Here is a 17,436-nt window from a genome sequence, read left to right as displayed (position 1 = left end):
GTCTGGCCCCTTTGGTCCAGTCTCCCTACACCGACCCCAGGAAGCCATGAAAAGCATTGACTTGGTGGGTGGGAAGACACAGGGCAGCCAGGAACAACCTGAGATCATCAGGAAAAAAAACTGCATCCTTGAACATTCCAAAAGCTTTTCCCTCTGCATGTTCCTGGGTCCCGCCAGGAAAATCCCCACTGCAGAAATCAGCTCTTATGTGATGTTTTCTTAACCATCGCAGGGCACAGTCAAAACCGAAGGTTTTCTCCGGGCTTTGGACTTCAACATCGGGGCCGGTTTACAGCTTAGCACATTTGACGGCATCTCTGTGTAGGTCTAGACCAAGAGAAGTCTCTCACCATTTCCTTCTCCAACCACTCAAAATCAGTGTTTTTATATAAGAAAAAGTATATTGAAATGAACATCAAGAGCAGCTTTGTGGAGTTCCCGTTGTGGCTTAGCAGGATAAGAACCCAACTAGTATCCATGAGGATGCAAGTTTGATCCCTGGCCTCACTCAGTGGGTTAAGGATCCCATGTTGCCACAAGCTGCTGTGAAGGTCACAGGTGCAGCTCGGATCCAGTGTTGCTATGGCTGCATCGTAGGCCGGCAGCTGGTGCTCTGGTTCCACCCCTAGCCTGGAAACTTCTATATGTCGCAGGAGGCCGTAAAAAGAAAGAAAAAATAAAGAACAGCTTTGAAGGGACATTGAAGTTTGGGGGAACTTTTAAGGCACTATGCCATCCAGAAGAATAGGGGCCAATCACCCTGCACTGTCAGAGTGAAAGTGAGAGGCTCCTTCACTCATTCATTCATTTACTCAGACTTGATGGGAATTTATCACCAATGGTGTTGCCGTTGGCCCCATCGTACGTAGCCTTCCACTGGACGGTAGGCTCTTTGAGGTTAAGGTCACCACTGAATCCCCATCACTGAGCACAGTATCTGACACTTTGAAGGCATTCAATAAATTCTTTTTGATCAAATGAATACATGAATCTTCAGTTGATTTTGGTCTAGTTGGCAGATCTGTGGACCCCTGGGTTAACCCCCAGCAGTCTGGCTGGAGAAGGTAACATGTCAGGGCAAATCGGTGCCAGGGTCAGACAGATTGTTTTAGGATGCTGGTGACAGCCACGCTCATGGCATTTGTTGCCTCTCCTAAGGCAAAGTCCACGGACAGATAAGGTATCAGTTCCCAGTCATCTTTTCCTCTTTGCTCTCGCAGCGCCAATATGGCGGCCAGCAGCCGGCAGGGCTGGGCAAGCCCTGATTCACAGTCATGGGGCCAGCTCATGTCTGCCCATCACTTTATGAAACAGTCTTTAAATTCTTCCCGATCGAACCATTGAATGGATTTCCTATGCCTTCTGGAACCAATGGCTCTGGCCACGAAAATGCAATGTATCAACAAGATTAAGCCGAGTGAGACCCCAAAGTGCCCGGGCTATTTTTTTTGGGGGGGTACTCCTCATAAAACTCAATATGTTTAGAAAAGGGGGAATACAACTAACAAACATTCACTGCAATTCATAATCACCCTCCTGTCTTCATACTTCTTTGTTTCTCTGATCAACCCCTTCTCCCACTCTCCACAGAAAAGTTCATATCGTCCCCGCCATCTCCTACTTCACGAAGAAAATAGGGACTTTCAGACAGAACTTCCCTCAACTTTTGCCACTAAGTTACGAATCTACCTAGACCCACATCCACAGTCTGTGAGGACAGAGGGGCCCCTCTGCCTTGATTTCCCAGATTGACCCATCTCTCCAGAACCATAAGCTACTGATTACCTCTTCTCCGACCTATAGACCAAGGCCCTGCCCACTCAACCAAAGTCTTTCCCATCAGTTTTTGAACATGATCAGGTGTCTGGCCTGTCTTAAAAAAAAAAAAAAAAAAAACTCACTCAACCACATATCTCTTGCCTTCTTTCCTCATCTTCATGGTCATTTTTAAAAAACTTTCCTGAATTTGCTCACCCCATTTTCTCAAACCACTGCTCAAACCACTTCACTGACTCCTTTACCTATTAGCTCTCATTAAGTTGACAATGACCACCATGCCTGAAATCCAGTGTATACATTTAGCTGGGGACAGTTTTCTCTCGCTAGTTTTTGGCCCTTCTTGAAATATTCCCCTTCCATGGCATCTGCCACACTCCACTCTTCTGGCTTTCCTCCTATCTCTCTAGCCACCATCTCTCTCAACATCCTGGGCAAGCTCATCCTTCTCCACTTTCAAAGGTTAAATTTTCACAAAGCTTAGTCTCATCCTATTCTTCTCATCACATATTCTTCCCTTGGCAGTCTCATCTTCCCCCAGGCTTCAATTCCATCCACTTGTGGCTGACATTCCAATGTGTATATACCTAACCCCTGTATATAGACTTGGTTATCCCAATAACCTACTCAATATACTTGCATATCTCAAAGTCACAATATAATTAGCATAACCAGAAGTTCTCTTTGTGGCTCAGTAGAAACAAACCCAACCAGTAGCCATGAGGATGCAGATTCAAACCCTAGCCCTGCTCAGTGGGCTGAGGATCCCACGTTGTTGTGGCTGTGATGTAGGTCAGCAGCTGAAGTTCCAATTCAACCCCTAGCCTGGGAACATCCATATGCCATAGGTGTGGTCCTAAAAAAAAAGGGCAAAAAATAAAATTAAATTAATGTACCCAAACCCAAACATTTAATTTCCCTGTATTCAAGATTCCCAGTGGTACCACCATCCATCCCATTGCCTGAGCCAGAAATCCGGGCATCATTCTCAGTTCTCCCCTCTAACTTACCCCCATGAATAACTCATCGCAGAGGTCTATCCATTTAGCCTCCTAAATATATCTTGAGTGCATTTCAGTCTCCCCACCACCACTGCTTCTCTTCTCATTCCGAAAACCATAATTTCTTCTTTCCTCCATTGCAGGAATTTCCTTGCTATTTTCCCCACATATATTTTATGCTCCTCTGAGTCATTTCCCCCTCTGCAGCCAGAGCAATATTTCTATTTGGTACCAAACTCCCATCACCCATACCCAAACACACTAGTCTTTCAATTCCTTAAACTCCTCAGGGACCCTCCTACAACAAAACCTCTCCCTGCCAGTGCTATTTCCTTGACCCTGTGCACTTATTTGGCTGCTCATCCTTCAAGTCTTAGCCCAAATTCCACATCCTCAGGGACACTTTGACCAATGCCCACACCAACCCAAGTGCAGTTTCTTTGTTATGGTTTCATAGAAAAATCTATCTCTTCTTCATTGCATGTACTACCATTGTAATTTTACATTTATTCCAATGTTTATTCCATTCTCAGTAGACTATAAATTTAATGAATCCGGAGACCATATCATCTTTTAACCCCAAGAATTCATCAAAATTCCAGACACACAATAGGTTCTCAATAAATGAATTAAATGAAACTAGAAATCAACCACAGGAAAAGAAATCAGAAAAAAACTAACTACGTGGAGATTAACAACATGCTACTAAAAAAACCAATGGGTCAATAAGGAAATCAAAAAGGAAATTAAAAAATACCTTGGGACAAATGATAATGAAGACACAACCATTCAAAATCTATGGGATGCAACAAAAGCAGTTCTTAGAGGGAAATTCATAGCAATACAGGCCTTCCTCAAAAATGAATAAATGAATTATTATCACCTGGGTTCTTTTATTCATTTAGCCATTCATAAATATTTATTAGACATATTACTAAACAGATGAAGTGGTGGCCAAGACAGAGCTCCCACCCACAGGAACCCCCTTCCACCCCCAGACTGAGAAGGTAGGAGAAAATATTGACAACTCCATGAGGAAGATTCTGGTAGGGTGAACACTTAAGCTGCCTATAACCTACTTGCAGTTTAACTAAACCTTTTCTTCCTATTCTTCCTTAAAACCACTTCCTCCTCACACGCATGTACACACCTTCTCCTGAAGCAGAATTTTTTTGTCCATTTGTTTTTGCTTCTCTCTGTTTTCTTTGAACCTGCAATCGCCCCAGCTTCAGTGAGTTCATGAGCATCTGACTATCTGCCAACTTTCGTATGTGTATGTATTTTAAGGAGAGAGGATCCTTGAGTTCATAAAAATTCCCCAAAGGGCCCTCAACTTAAAATAATTAGGAATCACTCTCTGAAAAATGCAGAGTGACGGGGGACATGGAAGAGAAGCAAGACCTCCCCACCAATTCATCAGTGGGGAAATTTTCAAAGAATTTGCAGAAGCCAATCTACAAAACTTCCACAGTTCCCATTCTCCACTGTAGATTAAATAAACTAGTTCTTGGTGGTCCATGCTGGAATCACTGCTCAGAAGTATCCTGTGACCAGGTGGGATATCTCAGTCATACCTGTTAGAAGTTTCACCAAGTCTGTCCTTGAAAGTGTGATTTCTGATTTTGAATCAGATGCTTTAAAAAGGGACCTGTCAGGGAGTTCCTGTTGTGGTGCAGTAGAAACAATCCAACTAGGAAACATGAGGTTGCAGTTTCAATCCCTGGCCTCAATCAGTGGGTTAAGGATCTGGCAGTGACATGGGCTGTGGTGTAGGTCACAGATGCAGCTCAGATCTGGCATTGCTGTGGCTGTGGCATAGGCCAGCAGCTGTACCTCTGATTGGACCCCAGCCTAGGAATCTCCATATGCCTTGGGTGTGGCCCGAAAAAGCAAAAAAAAAAAAAAATTAAAAATTAAAAGGGACCTGTCTTTACTCTTACTCTTAAATGAAAATGTTTTAATTTTTTCAGTTAAGACTTTTTGTCTCAGGCAGTAAAAATTATGTCAGTTACATTAGATACAGTCTTTAACAACCACCAGGTGTAATTTTATTATAAGAATTCGTAAGAAATTAAGTATTACATTCTGAATTTCAGTTCGAATTTCATGTCTATTGTGTCAGAATGCCGACTATCATGCTAAAACATGGAACAAATTTCCAATTTTTAACAATTCAGTGAGCCCAATAAAATCATGCATTCCATGTAGAAAAGGGAGAGAGAGAAGAGTTACTCTTCAAATATCAAGCATCAAAGAATATACTGAAACGTTTGAAGAAAATAAGGCATAAAGCAAACCCTGACATCAGTAGGAAAATGAAATCTGACATCCCCAGATCTTTCCCGCTAGGGTTCTAATTCCATTTGAAACGCATCAACAAGCACAAAGCCCTTGATGTAAGGGACAAATCCTATTGATCAATGCTGCTAATTCTACAAGAAAGGCCAGCTTTTATGCTTGACCGAGGGAAGGAAGGAACTAAGAGAATTGCTAGTGATGTCCTGAGGCAGAGCCCTGTGCTCAGGCTTCCACGTGTGAAATTTCTCGTAGATGCCTCCATACCTCTACTTCTGGTATTGTTTTCCCAGCTACCATAGATGAGGACTAAGAGAAGTCGAGTAGCCCATCCAGGCCACAATGTGACTCTGCGCGGCCCAGAATCAAACCTGGGCCTGTCTGCCTCCAGATCCCACTGTTTGGCTCCACTATATCCTTGAGGATCCTGTGGATTCTGTGATAAAAATAAATGAGCACATCCACGGATTTCAGATTACTCGAGCCCAAGGACAGCATCACACTGCTTCCTGTTCTGAGCTATGTTCCCTCCAGAGGGTTAAATGAGAAATAAGATGTGTGTATAGCTACAGATGAGTGTTTACTTTTACAAAAGAACATACAGGAAGGATAAAGCAGAAACTAACAAAAATGGCACATGCAGGAGGTGGCAGAAATGGGATGGAAGGGGCAGAGGTGAGAATGAGACTTTTCTGAATCTCTCTCTTTTTTTGGCCACACTGTGGGCATTCGGAAGTTCCTGGGCCAGGGATTGAACCCACAGCATAGCAGCGACCCAAGTAACAATGCTGGATCCTTAACCACTAGGCCACCAGGGAATTCCTGAATATATCTGTTTATGCTGACTTAATTTTTTCCTTTTTTTTCTTTCTTTTTTTTTTTTTTTTCTTTTTAGGGCTGCACCCGTTGCATATGGAGGTTCCCATGCTAGGGGTTGAATTGGAGCTACAGCTGCCCGCCTATACCAGAACCACAGCAATGCCAGATCTGAGCCGTGTCTGTGACCACTCAGGGCAACACCGGACCCTTAACCCACTGAGTGAGGCCAGGGATCAAACCTGCAACCTCACAGTTCCTAGTCAGATTTGTTTCTGCTGCACCACAAGAATTCCTATGCTAACTTAATTTTTGAAATATTTAAATAGTTTACAATTTCTTTAAAAAAAAAAAAAAGGATCACAAAAGCAAATCCTAAAAGGAAATACAACTAGAAATAAATGAACCTTAAAAAGATAACAGATAACAGGGTTATAAAACCTATATAAATAGATATAAAACAGTTAATATGGCCACACATGAAAAAAAAAGGATGAACTCAATAACTTTTGGACTCAGTACTTGGATTGTTTTACCTCAGTGGAAATAGTCTAAGGTTAAAAAGATCTGCAATTTTGGGAGTTCCCGTCGTGGCGCAGTGGTTAACCAATCCGACTAGGAACCATGAGGTTGCCGGTTTGATCCCTGCCCCTGCTCAGTGGGTTAACAATCTGGCGTTGCCGTGAGCTGTGGTGTAGGTTGCAGACCGTGTTGCTGTGGCTCTGGCGTAGGCCGGTGGCTGCAGCTCTGATTAGACCCCTAGCCGGGGAACCTCCATATGCCGCAGGAGCGGCCCAAGAAATAGCAAAAAGACAAAAAAAAAAAAAAGAGGTCTGCAATTTTGGAGTTCTTTTGTGGGTCAGAGGGTTAAGAATCCAGCATTGTCACTGCATCAAGTCACTGCTATGGTAAGCGTTAGAGCCCTGGCCTGGGAACTACTGCAATCTGCAGGCACGCCCCCAAAAAAAAAAATCACTGAAATTTTAATTTTACCTCATAAGTTTGTGGTTGATGGTTCAAAATTACAAAGAGCAAAAAGACTGTGCAAAATTCAAATTATGTAGCAATATTCGAACTTCATTTGAAAGTTTAATAAATGTAATGAGCAGTGAAAAAAATTTTTTAATTACAAAAAGCATCTGGATTATAAACAAAATGTGGTTTATTCAGATCATACAAGAGAGTCTGCATCACCTCTTTCCTTCTGACAGACACTCTCAGCACTTTGAAAGAAAAGTGGGGGGGCTTTGTTTTTTGGTTTTTGGTTTTGCTTTTTAGGGCCACACCTGTGGCATATGGAGGTTCCCAGGCTAGGGGTTGAGTGGGAGCTGTAGCTGCCGGCCTCCACCACAGCCACAGGCACCTGGGAGCAGAGCCCCATCTGTGACCTAAACCACAGCTCACAGCAATGCTGGATCCTTAACCCACTGAGTGAGGCCAGAGAAGGAATCCCCATCTTCATGGATACTAGACAGGTTCATTACCACTGAGCCATGCGGGAACTCCGAAAAGCAGGTTTTATAAAGTAAAAGGAGGAAGTCTCGAGACAGGATCTTTGATTGGTGAGTGTTCTATAGAATTTTTGGAAGCAAAGAGATTTCTTACAGGCTTTCATGTAAATTGGCAGTCTTCAATGAATTAGCGCTATGTTACGTACTGGGGCTTTCCTGTAAAGTCACAGGATGTTCCTGTTTCAATTCGAAGAACCTCTGGTCCTCTGCTTTGAGGTCTGAGTCTTGTGTTAAAAAGTTCCTCAGTAGAGTTACTGGTGTGTGAACTCCAAGAGTGCTTTGTGTGTTTGTAGGACAGAGCCAATGACAAACATATAGATGGTTGGCAGTTGGCAAAAGAACCATCAGAGAAGAGAGATACAACTATCGTATAGGGGAGGTGGAGGAAAAATCCTGCAGTTTGTGATTTGATTTGAGGCTATCTCCTGATTTCTTTAAAAAAGAATCAAGGTTCTTTACTTGCCAGAGGCCAGCTCTGGTGGCCAGGGAGGGTACACCTTTTCCCGAAGGAGAGGGATGAGCGTTGGCGTATGCACACGGGGACAGCCTCTTTGTCCCTTCTTTCAGGGCGCTGGACTGCTCAGATTTTATTGGCATAACTGGTTGATTATATAGACAGCTTTTCACTACAGATTATATCACAGTGTTAAAAGTACATTGGTTAACTATTACATGGTAAAGCAGCTATGCATCATGTTTTAAGATCTTTATCTTAACTAAACTTAGTGGGTACAATTTAGGGGCAATTAGGTACAATACATCATGTGGAAAGGAGGAGACTCAGTACAAATCATCCCATGGCCCGCCAGTCTTTACAAGTTGAAGAGGTCACAGACATAAGCATTTGGCATTCACAAATCTTGTTTTTAGACTGGTGTTTATCTTTAAAGCATTATGGCAGGGAGACAGTGTAAGAAAATATAAACCAATTTAACTAGCTATCACTTAAAAGCTTCTAAAATCAAGGACAAAACTCACAGCTAGGTTTCTTTTGATCATGAACAATATGTGTCTAACTTCTATAAACTTCATTAAAATCCTAACTCTAAAGTTTACTGTGTAACTAGTTAGTAGATAAACAGTATGTTTTTAATTAAATTGGATTTGAATAGGGGAAAGTCCTTCAGGATGAGATTCTTATTATATTGTTGTAATTTTGTTAAATCACAAATCACCACAGGAAAAATAAGAATGGAAAATAAGAATAATAAGCAAATAATCAGAAAAGACTGAGGAAAAATTGCATAATAAAACAACAGGAAAGACTAGGTCACCCGAAAAACAAAATCTACGTGGAAATTGTTTTCCCAGGAAAGCCCCATTTCTTCCCCATCAACATTAAAATGAGAGCTGTGTAACCTGAGGCCTGCCCTCAGCTTGTACCGAACAGGCAGGCTTCAGCCTGCTCTCGGTTTTGCACCATACAGGCAGGCTTTTATCCTGACCAGAAGCCCACCTTCGGCTTGTACCGTTCAGGTGAGCTTCCTTCCTTGGTTAGGAACCTGCCTTCAGGTTTTTCTGCCATCAGGCAAGGTCCTTTTTTCAAGTCCCTGCATCTCCTCAGCTCCCCGCACTTACTGTCTCCAAGCTGTGTTCTGAAGACAGTAGCCAGTGCTCCAGATTGAGTAGCGAACAGGTCCATCTGTAAGGAAGAATGTAAAAATTCTTCCACAACGAGGTAAGAATGGATGGGCTTAGGAGAGCTGGGCAGAGGAGGGATGGTCGGTAAGGTGGTATGACCAAAGATGAGCAAGGATCAGCTGGCCGCCAAGTTACAGCGTCCAGGGGCAGCACCCCTTTGTCTATAATGATTCATCCACACTCTGTGAGATTTTGTAATTACAAGGATGAGAGGAGGTATAAAGATCACAATTAACACATGGGTCCTGTTTTCAAAAATAGAAGTAATAGTACGGCACTTGAGGACAGAGGCTCCAGACGCTGACTCCCCAAATTGGAACTCTGGTCCCACTCTTCCTGGTATTAATCAGCTCGGGCTGCCATGGCAAAATACCACAGACTGGGTGGCTTAGCCAACAGAAATGTATTTGCTCATCATTCTGGAGGTTAGAAGTCTGGAGGCTAGAGCTGTCAGGGTTGGTTTCTGGTGGGGCCTCTCCTCTCAGCTTGTAGTCGGCTGCCTTCTCGCTGGGCCCTCACAGAGCCTCTTCTCTGTGCATGTGGAAGGAGAAAGAGCTCTCTGGCATCTCTGCCTCCTACAAGGACCCCAGTCCTACTGGATTCACTGATTTCCTTTAACTTGAAAGTCCTCCCTAAAGTTCCTAGTTTCGAAGTACAGTCATGTAAGCAGCTCAGGGTGTCAACACAGGATTTTTTTTTTTTTTTTGGTCTTTTTAGGGCTGCACCCGCAGCATATGGAGGTTCCCAGGCTAGGGGTTGAATTGGAGCTGCAGCTGCCAGCCTGTGCCACAGCCACAGCAACACCATATCTGAGCTGCATCTGCAAACTACACCTCAGCTCATGGCAATGTTGAATACTTCACCCACTGTGCCTCGCCTACCGGATCCTTAACCCATTGAGCGAGGCCAGGGATCGAACCCACGTCCTCATAGATACTGGTCAAGTTCATTACTACTGAGCCACAATGGAAACTCCCAACATAGGCATTTTGGAGGCAGGCAACTCAAAACCTAAAACTCTGCGACCCAGAAATGTTGGCCTTACTTTGCTCCTATGTAAAGTAGATATTAGAGCATCATCCCCCTCAGAGAGCTGTTGTTAAGATGTTGTTATTGGGGAGTTAACGGCTTGGCAGTTAACAAATCTGACTAGCATCCATGAGCACATAAGTTCAATCCCTGGCCTTGCTCAGTGGGTTAAGGATCTGGGGTTGCCGTGATCTGTGGTGTAGGTCGAAGATGTGGCTCGGATCCCCTGTTGCTATGGCTGTGGTGTAGGCCAGAGGCTACCGCTCTGATTCAACTGCTAGCCTGGGAACAAAAAAGATATTGTTAGTTAGTTGATAAATATAAAGCATTTGGTGCTAGGCAAACAATAAACACTCAGTAAATACTGTTTGTTACTTAACTCAATACTGAATTTACAAATGCCTGAGCTACTTTGGTGAGAGGAGAATTAGGGGTTCCCAGGGAGATGTCTTCTTTTAGACATTAAAAAAATCACACATTTCACAATGTTTGCATGTAGCTAGAGGTGAATCTCACCTGCCTTCCAACATTTGGGTAACAGAATAAGCACAACTGGCCATTGAATTTTTTTTTTTTTTGGTCTTTTTGCCTTTTCTAGGGCCGCTCCCCATGGCATTTGGAGGTTCTCAAGCTAGGGGTCTAATCGGGGCTATAGCTACTGGCCTACGCCACAGCCACAGCAACACAGGATCTGAGCCGAATCTGTGACCTACACCACAGCTCACGGCAACTCCAGATACTTAACCCACTGAGCAAAGCAAGGAAAGGAAAACATTACATCCTGTAGGCTGGTATTTGAAATAAAAAGGCAACATGTCTGCAGTCAACTCTTTGTTTCTGCGTATTGGCAGTAGGGATGAATTGTGCCGTATTCCAGAGTGGTGAGGGTGGGTTTACATCCATTTTATTTTGCTGGAATCATAGTCTCCAAGCAATTTTGAGGCATTTTCTCTCTGCTAAGCGAATACCTCCAGCTTTATCCAGGAGGCTCTCTCCTGAGGATGGCTTTCGGCATATTGGTATTCTGCACAAAACCTCTCCCCTCATCGTTTGTCGCTGTGAATCTAAAAATAGGGCTTTGCCTGTTAAATCTCCATCTTGCAGGGCCTGACCTGTGTTTGCTCGGGGCCAGTTAGATCCCTCAGCTTGGCCTCAGGTGGGTTTCCTGGCTTCCTGGGCTTTTCATTCACTACCAATGACAAGCATTCAGCCTCCCCCCGCCCCCACCACCCCCCATTCCTTATTCTAACATAGTCCTCCTCAAGGAATGAAATGCCACCAAAAAGACCGGCTGTTCTATTCACTTCCATGCAGCCCTTGGAATATCAGCCAGAGACAGTCACCGTGGATAAATTATGGAATGCAATAATTTTTTTAAAGATACACACACACACCCCTTTGGGCTTTGGGGAAATAACTTAGACCAGACAATGCTGCTATGGAAATCAAGCAGCCTCCCACGCACAAAGCCAAAGGCATGCCTGGCCCAAGAACCCTCCAAGAAGCCCTTCCTCCACTACTCCCACTTGCCTCAATGCCATCTTGCAATGACATCTGCACCACTCACTGTCCACCTGTTTTGGTTTTGTCTTTTTTCCTTTTTGGCTGCCCCACAGCATGTGGAGTTCCCGAGCCAGGGATCAGATCTGGGCCGCAGTTGTAACCTGAGCCTCAGGTGTGGCAATGCCAGATCCTTAACCCACTGTGCCGGGCCGGGGATCGAACCTGTGTCCCAGGGCACCTAAGACACCACTGATCCCATTACACCACAGCGGGGAACTCCTCAACCTGTTTCTTTTGAGGTTGTGAGGCCAGTGTTTCCAGGGCTGTGACGTGAGCAGTCTCTACACCTGTTTCCTCATCCATAAAACAGGGAAATAGTCATAGCACCTGCAAGTGGAGTTATTATAAGGATTAAATGAAATAAATAAGGGAAAGAGCTTAGGCAAGCTCCAGCTCAGAGTAACTACTTAGGAATGTTATATGAAGGTGAGAATGAGACGATAATGAAGAATAAGAATGGAGTCCCCTGGTGAATCTGGTGTTATCACGGCAGTGGCTTGGGTTACTGCTGTGGCGCAGGTTTGATCCCTGGCCCAGGAACTTCTACATGTCACAGGCATAGCCAAAAAAAAAAAGAATAAGAAGAAAAATGGGGGACTATTCTTTTTTTTTTGTCTTTTTTTTAATTTTTTTTTATTTATTTTTTTTTTTTTTTGCTATTTCTTGGGCCTCTCCCGTGGCACATGGAGGTTCCCAGGCTAGGGGTCGAATCGGAGCTGTAGCTGCCAGCCTATGCCAGAGCCACAGCAGTGCAGGATCTGAGCCATGTCTGCGACCTACACTACAGCTCACAGCAACGCCGGATCCTTAACCCACTGAGCAAGGGCAGGGACCGAACCCACAACCTCATGGTTCCTAGTCGGATTTGTTAACCACTGTGCCACAACGGGAACTCCAAGGGACTATTATTCTAAGGACAGATCTTATATGCCACATCTCCCTTCCCAATTTTTTTTTTTTTGTTACTTTTTAGGGCCCTACCTGCAGCATATGGAAGTTTCCAGGGGTCGAATCGGAGCTGCAGCTGCCATACTGCCACAACCGCAGCAATGCAGGATCGAAGCCAAGTCTGCAACCTATACCACAGCTCACGGCAATGCCAGATCCTTAACCCACTAAGCAAGGGCAGGGATTGAACCCACATCCTCACGGATCCTAGTCAGCTTCGTTACCACTGAGCCACCACCGGAACTCCCCACTTCCCAATTTCATCTTGCCCACCTCTAAGGTGACTCTCACTTGTGGGATTTCCCATGGTTATGTGCAGAGAAAGCAGTCAAGGAGGCTGTGTAGGCAGCACCCCAGCCTACAGAGACTCCATTCCTGACTCGCTGTCGGGGAAATAAAACCGCACGTAAAGCTCATTGAAAAGTGGGAGGCACACGTGTCTTTCCGTCAAACTCCACAAGCTAGAGCAGGGAGCCGAGGAGACAGTGGATGGAGTTCGGGCCCCAGATGCTCCAAGCTTCCCTCCCTCCCCCCACCCCACTATACATTCCAAAGGCCACAGGCACCCAGTGGGATGCTGGTCATCAAGATGCTGTCACTGTGAGCCCTTGGTCATTAGGGGACATGGGCAAGGGTCCTCACTTCTGGAAATCCCAGTCGGACGACCTGATTCTGAGCTTCTGCGGGGATGTAAAGATAGACTTTACATCTACCTGCAGGGATGTAAAAGTTCCCTGAGGCTGGGAACACAGTACCTAGCAGGTGGATTCCATTTAGTAAATATTAACCATGTAAATGAGTGGTTCACAGTTTTGAAAACACAGAACAAGAAGAGCCTTTGGACCAAAGCTAAGCAGATGAATGCCCCAACAAAAAATGGAATCGAGGATCCTTCAAAATACAGTGCCTGGTAACTACAAAACAATGTATGTCACATAAGGTGCAAGGTATAAGAAAACCCTTCTAATTTGACGGTTGGATTTAAGAGCTAAAACACTATTTATATCTTCTGTATTCCTTCCCCACCCCAACATCAGTTATTTTTATCTTTCCCTTGCTTTCTTTAAAAAAATAATTTTGTATGTACCCCTAAATGACATATTGTTTACTTATGCTTACTTTAGCTTTATAAAAAATGGTATCATATTTTATATATTCTCTACAATTTGCTTTTTCACTCTACGTTATGTTTTCTAATTTATAGTTACTAGGCTGCTCCTTGGAACCATGATGGCAGGCTATTGGGGTTTTTTGTTTGTTTATTAAAGTAGAGTTGATTTACAACATTGTGATAATTTCTACTGTACAACAAAGTCAGTTATATATGTGTACACATATCCACTCTTTTTCAGATTCCTTTCCCAGCTAGATGATCACAGAATATTGGGGGGGGTTCCCTGTGCTATACAGCAGGTTCCTGTTGGCCAATCAGTCCATATACCACAGGGATGGGAGGGAGGGATGGGGGGTTGAGGGTTGGCATATGCACACTGTGGTACAGGTTGTTGATTTTTAAGGCTGACATAAAGCTGAGCAGGGGGAAAGTTACAACTCCATGAAGCTCAGTGTTTTTACTGAGATTCAGACTTTTTTTTTTTTTTTTTTTGAGTAAACACTCCTGGAGTTCAGTTATGGAGTTCTAGAAGAGTTTGTTTCGTCAGTTTGTGCCAGAGTTCTCATCGCTTTCTTGGAGGAAAGGGTTTTTGGAGGGCATTTCCCCATGATCGCCAGTGACATTCTCTCGGCTGAATCCTGTGCTGTTTCCTCGTTCCTATATCCCAAGTTGCTGGTTCTGTCTTCAGTCAATTCCAAACAGATGTTAAGCCTCCACTTAAATTTTAATTTGAATACTTGTATTTCTAATTTATTGTTCCGTTTGGTTATTCACACAGCCAGAAATGAAAATCCAGGTGGATTTTGTTTTATTTGCCTGTCTCTGTTTTCTAGTCATATTACAATAAACATCGACTTCTTGTATGGAAAAAAAAAGCTATAAAGTTATTTTATCACCTTTTTTTGACTTCCTGTTTGTGCTTCATCCCAAACCCAAACCCCTGGCATCACCTGTCTTCCTCCATCACTCCCAACACTGGTAAAGAGTTGGGAACTCAGATGAGAAACACTGAGAAATAAAAGCAAAGTGCTGTAGTTCTTTGCTTTGCAATGTCTAGAAGCCCCGCAATACTTGTTTTAGAGGCATAGGGGTGGGAGGACCACATAATTGGGCCAGTCAGGGAAACATTGAAGAAGAGTAGAATTGAGTTTGGGGGCTCAGAGAAAGAGCAGAGGGCTGCGTGGGGGCTGTGCTGGCTCCGTCTCTGCCAGCAGCAATTGGGCCAATCATTTTTAAGGCCCTGGCATCCTTCTTTCTTCTAGCCACAAGGAGCAAGTGCACTACTGTGGGAACATTTTGTAGATCTGAACCCTTCCTACCCCACATGCATTCGGTGCAAAGCAATTGCCTAATATATCTCATTGGCTGTCCTTCCAGATAATATACTGACAGACTGGCTGGCTGCTTTCCTGGATGAATGAACACAGGGCTATAGTATGACTATAGTGAGTCCTGCGTAGTTTTACCTTTGTGGACCCTTTCTTTCATTAAAAATTGTATTTATATTTTACATAATTATAGAATATAAAATATAGAGAGTATATAGCATACTTTATATAAAGATGAATATAGTAATATTTTCTTCTACCTAAAAGTTTTTTCTTTGGATCTTGAAAGAAAATAACTATGTGGGAAAAGAAACTGAAAAGGAATGGATGTGTGCATATGTATAACTCACTCACTTTGTCATAAAGCTAGAATTCCGCTTTTGGGAGTTAGAGCCCGCCCATGGCTCCACGGGATTTCACAGGGAAGCCTGGAATGTCCGCCACATGCTCTCATGCATGGTAGCCTATGTCCCCAGCAAGAAAGACACCTCCTCAGCTGTAGCACTGTTACTGAGTCCCAGCTTGTACTGCTTGCTGCAGGACAGGCCAATACATCAAGAGACAAGTTGTTGGGGTGAGGAACAGAGACTTTATTTGGAAAGCTAGAAGACCAAGAAGATGGCAGACTGCTCTCCCAAAGAATCATCTTACCGGAGTTAGAATTCAGGGTCCTTCTATACTAAAAGGGCATGTGGTTGGTTGTTGGAAACTTCTTGGTGTGGGAATTCTTTGTTCTTGCAGCTGCCCAGTAGGTCAGGTCATGACAGTTCTTGTAAATATCCACAAGACAAATGTTATTCTCTGTTCTGCAACTTTTTATCTTTATGAATGGGAAAATGCTACACCTTTAAAGATCAGAGCCTTGAGAATGGGCTATCTTGTGTATTTCAAACTATAGGCAAGAGTGTTAATGTGTAGAAAAGCAATAGAATACTTTAAAGTAAAGGTTAAAGTAGAGGAAACTGATCCAATATGGAGTCGGATTTGTTCTTCCCTATTACAGCACCCTTTTCAGGTCACAGTCTCAACTGCCTGGCTCCCTGAGTCCCCTTGGTAATGCAAAGACCACACGCACACACTAAACCTCTGTTCTCCTCTCTGCAGGGATGACGTGCCAAGCTCGGAGCTCCTACATCACCAGTGAGATCCTGTGGGGGTACAGGTTCACACCTGTCTTGACGCTGGAGGACGGGTTCTACGAAGTCGACTACAACAGCTTCCATGAGACCTATGAGACCAGCACCCCGTCTCTCAGTGCCAAAGAGCTGGCCGAGTTAGCCAGCAGGGCCGAGCTGCCCCTGAGCTGGTCCGTCTCCAGCAAACTCAACCAACACGCAGAACTGGAGACCGAAGAGGAGGAAAAGAACCCCGAGGAGCAAACGGAGAGGAATGGTGATGTGGCAAACCTAGAGAACGAATCCAAAGTTTAGTCCCCCAGCCGGGCAACCCCCTCCCCTCTCCTCACACCACCTTTCCCTGTCTCTCATTCTCTTTCTTTTCTGTCTCTCCTACTTTGTTCTTTCTTTACGTTTAAGTTTGGCATTACCAGAAAACAAATCTTAAAGGTGTAAAATATCTACCTGCCCTCTCTCGGTTATTCAGATTGACAAGGTCAGTGCAGATTGGGTGAAGGTGTCATATGCCCTCATTTGTGGCCCAAGCCTGGTCTCCTCCCTGAAGTCGACACATCCCACTCCTAGAAATTTAAGCTACTTACCTGCATGTGTTGTTCCATACCAGATCACTCAAAAGAGTGCATCAAAGATTCTACCTGGGGTAGGATAAGGATGGTCTCTGGTGCCTATTTATTCATGTAGTGAGACATGGAGTTGAGCCCTCAGTTTTATCCATCTCAATAAATTTCATCTACAGGGCGAGGTGCTTGCCCCATGTGGGCACTGCAGTTACAGGACCCAGGTGAAGTGAAGACAAAACACTGTACATATATATGCCTTATGTAATTATTTTCTTTTGCAATTAGTAATAAAACCAAGCATGTACAAAAGTACTGTAGAACACAACTTCTAAATAATGTACATAGATATATAATTAATATAGGTTTAGATATATAACTTAGAAATAAGATGGAAAAAAAAAAAAGATTCCCAAAGTACAGTAGGCATTTCTGTTCTGCTGTCTCTGTTTTCTGGATTTCTTTGGTCCCATTGACTGCTGGCCCTTTAGTGCATGGCCTTTGTTCTATATCCCAGACTGGTAGCATTTGGGTACCTCCCTGTTCCCTCACTGATCCTTTCGTTGAATCTAATAAGCCATAGGTCCAGGGGAAGTTTGGAGTTCGAGTAGATGGCAAAACCCACCACCTATATGCTGATATACTGTGAAATGTTTACAAACCTGAGGTCTCTTTTTTAAGATACCCAGAGCCTCACTGACTAGCCCTGGGGAGAATTCCA

At 43.8% G+C, this 17,436-nt stretch overlaps 1 protein-coding gene across 1 annotated transcript in view; it reads left to right on the top strand.

Annotated features, from left to right (window-relative positions):
- KCNJ6 (potassium inwardly rectifying channel subfamily J member 6) overlaps positions 1–17,107 on the top strand; it is a 276,664-nt gene extending 259,557 nt beyond the window's left edge. The window contains exon 4 of the mRNA XM_047756575.1: positions 16,127–17,107. Within this exon, the coding sequence (XP_047612531.1) occupies positions 16,127–16,452 (326 nt within the window). The 3' untranslated portion in view covers positions 16,453–17,107. The remainder of the gene's footprint in view (positions 1–16,126) is intronic.
- Positions 17,108–17,436: the final 329 nt, after the last annotated feature.

This window comes from Phacochoerus africanus, chromosome 1 (assembly GCF_016906955.1).
Source record: "Phacochoerus africanus isolate WHEZ1 chromosome 1, ROS_Pafr_v1, whole genome shotgun sequence".
In the NCBI taxonomy this organism is placed as follows: domain Eukaryota; kingdom Metazoa; phylum Chordata; class Mammalia; order Artiodactyla; family Suidae; genus Phacochoerus; species Phacochoerus africanus.
This window is presented reverse-complemented; position numbering and strand designations above follow the sequence as displayed.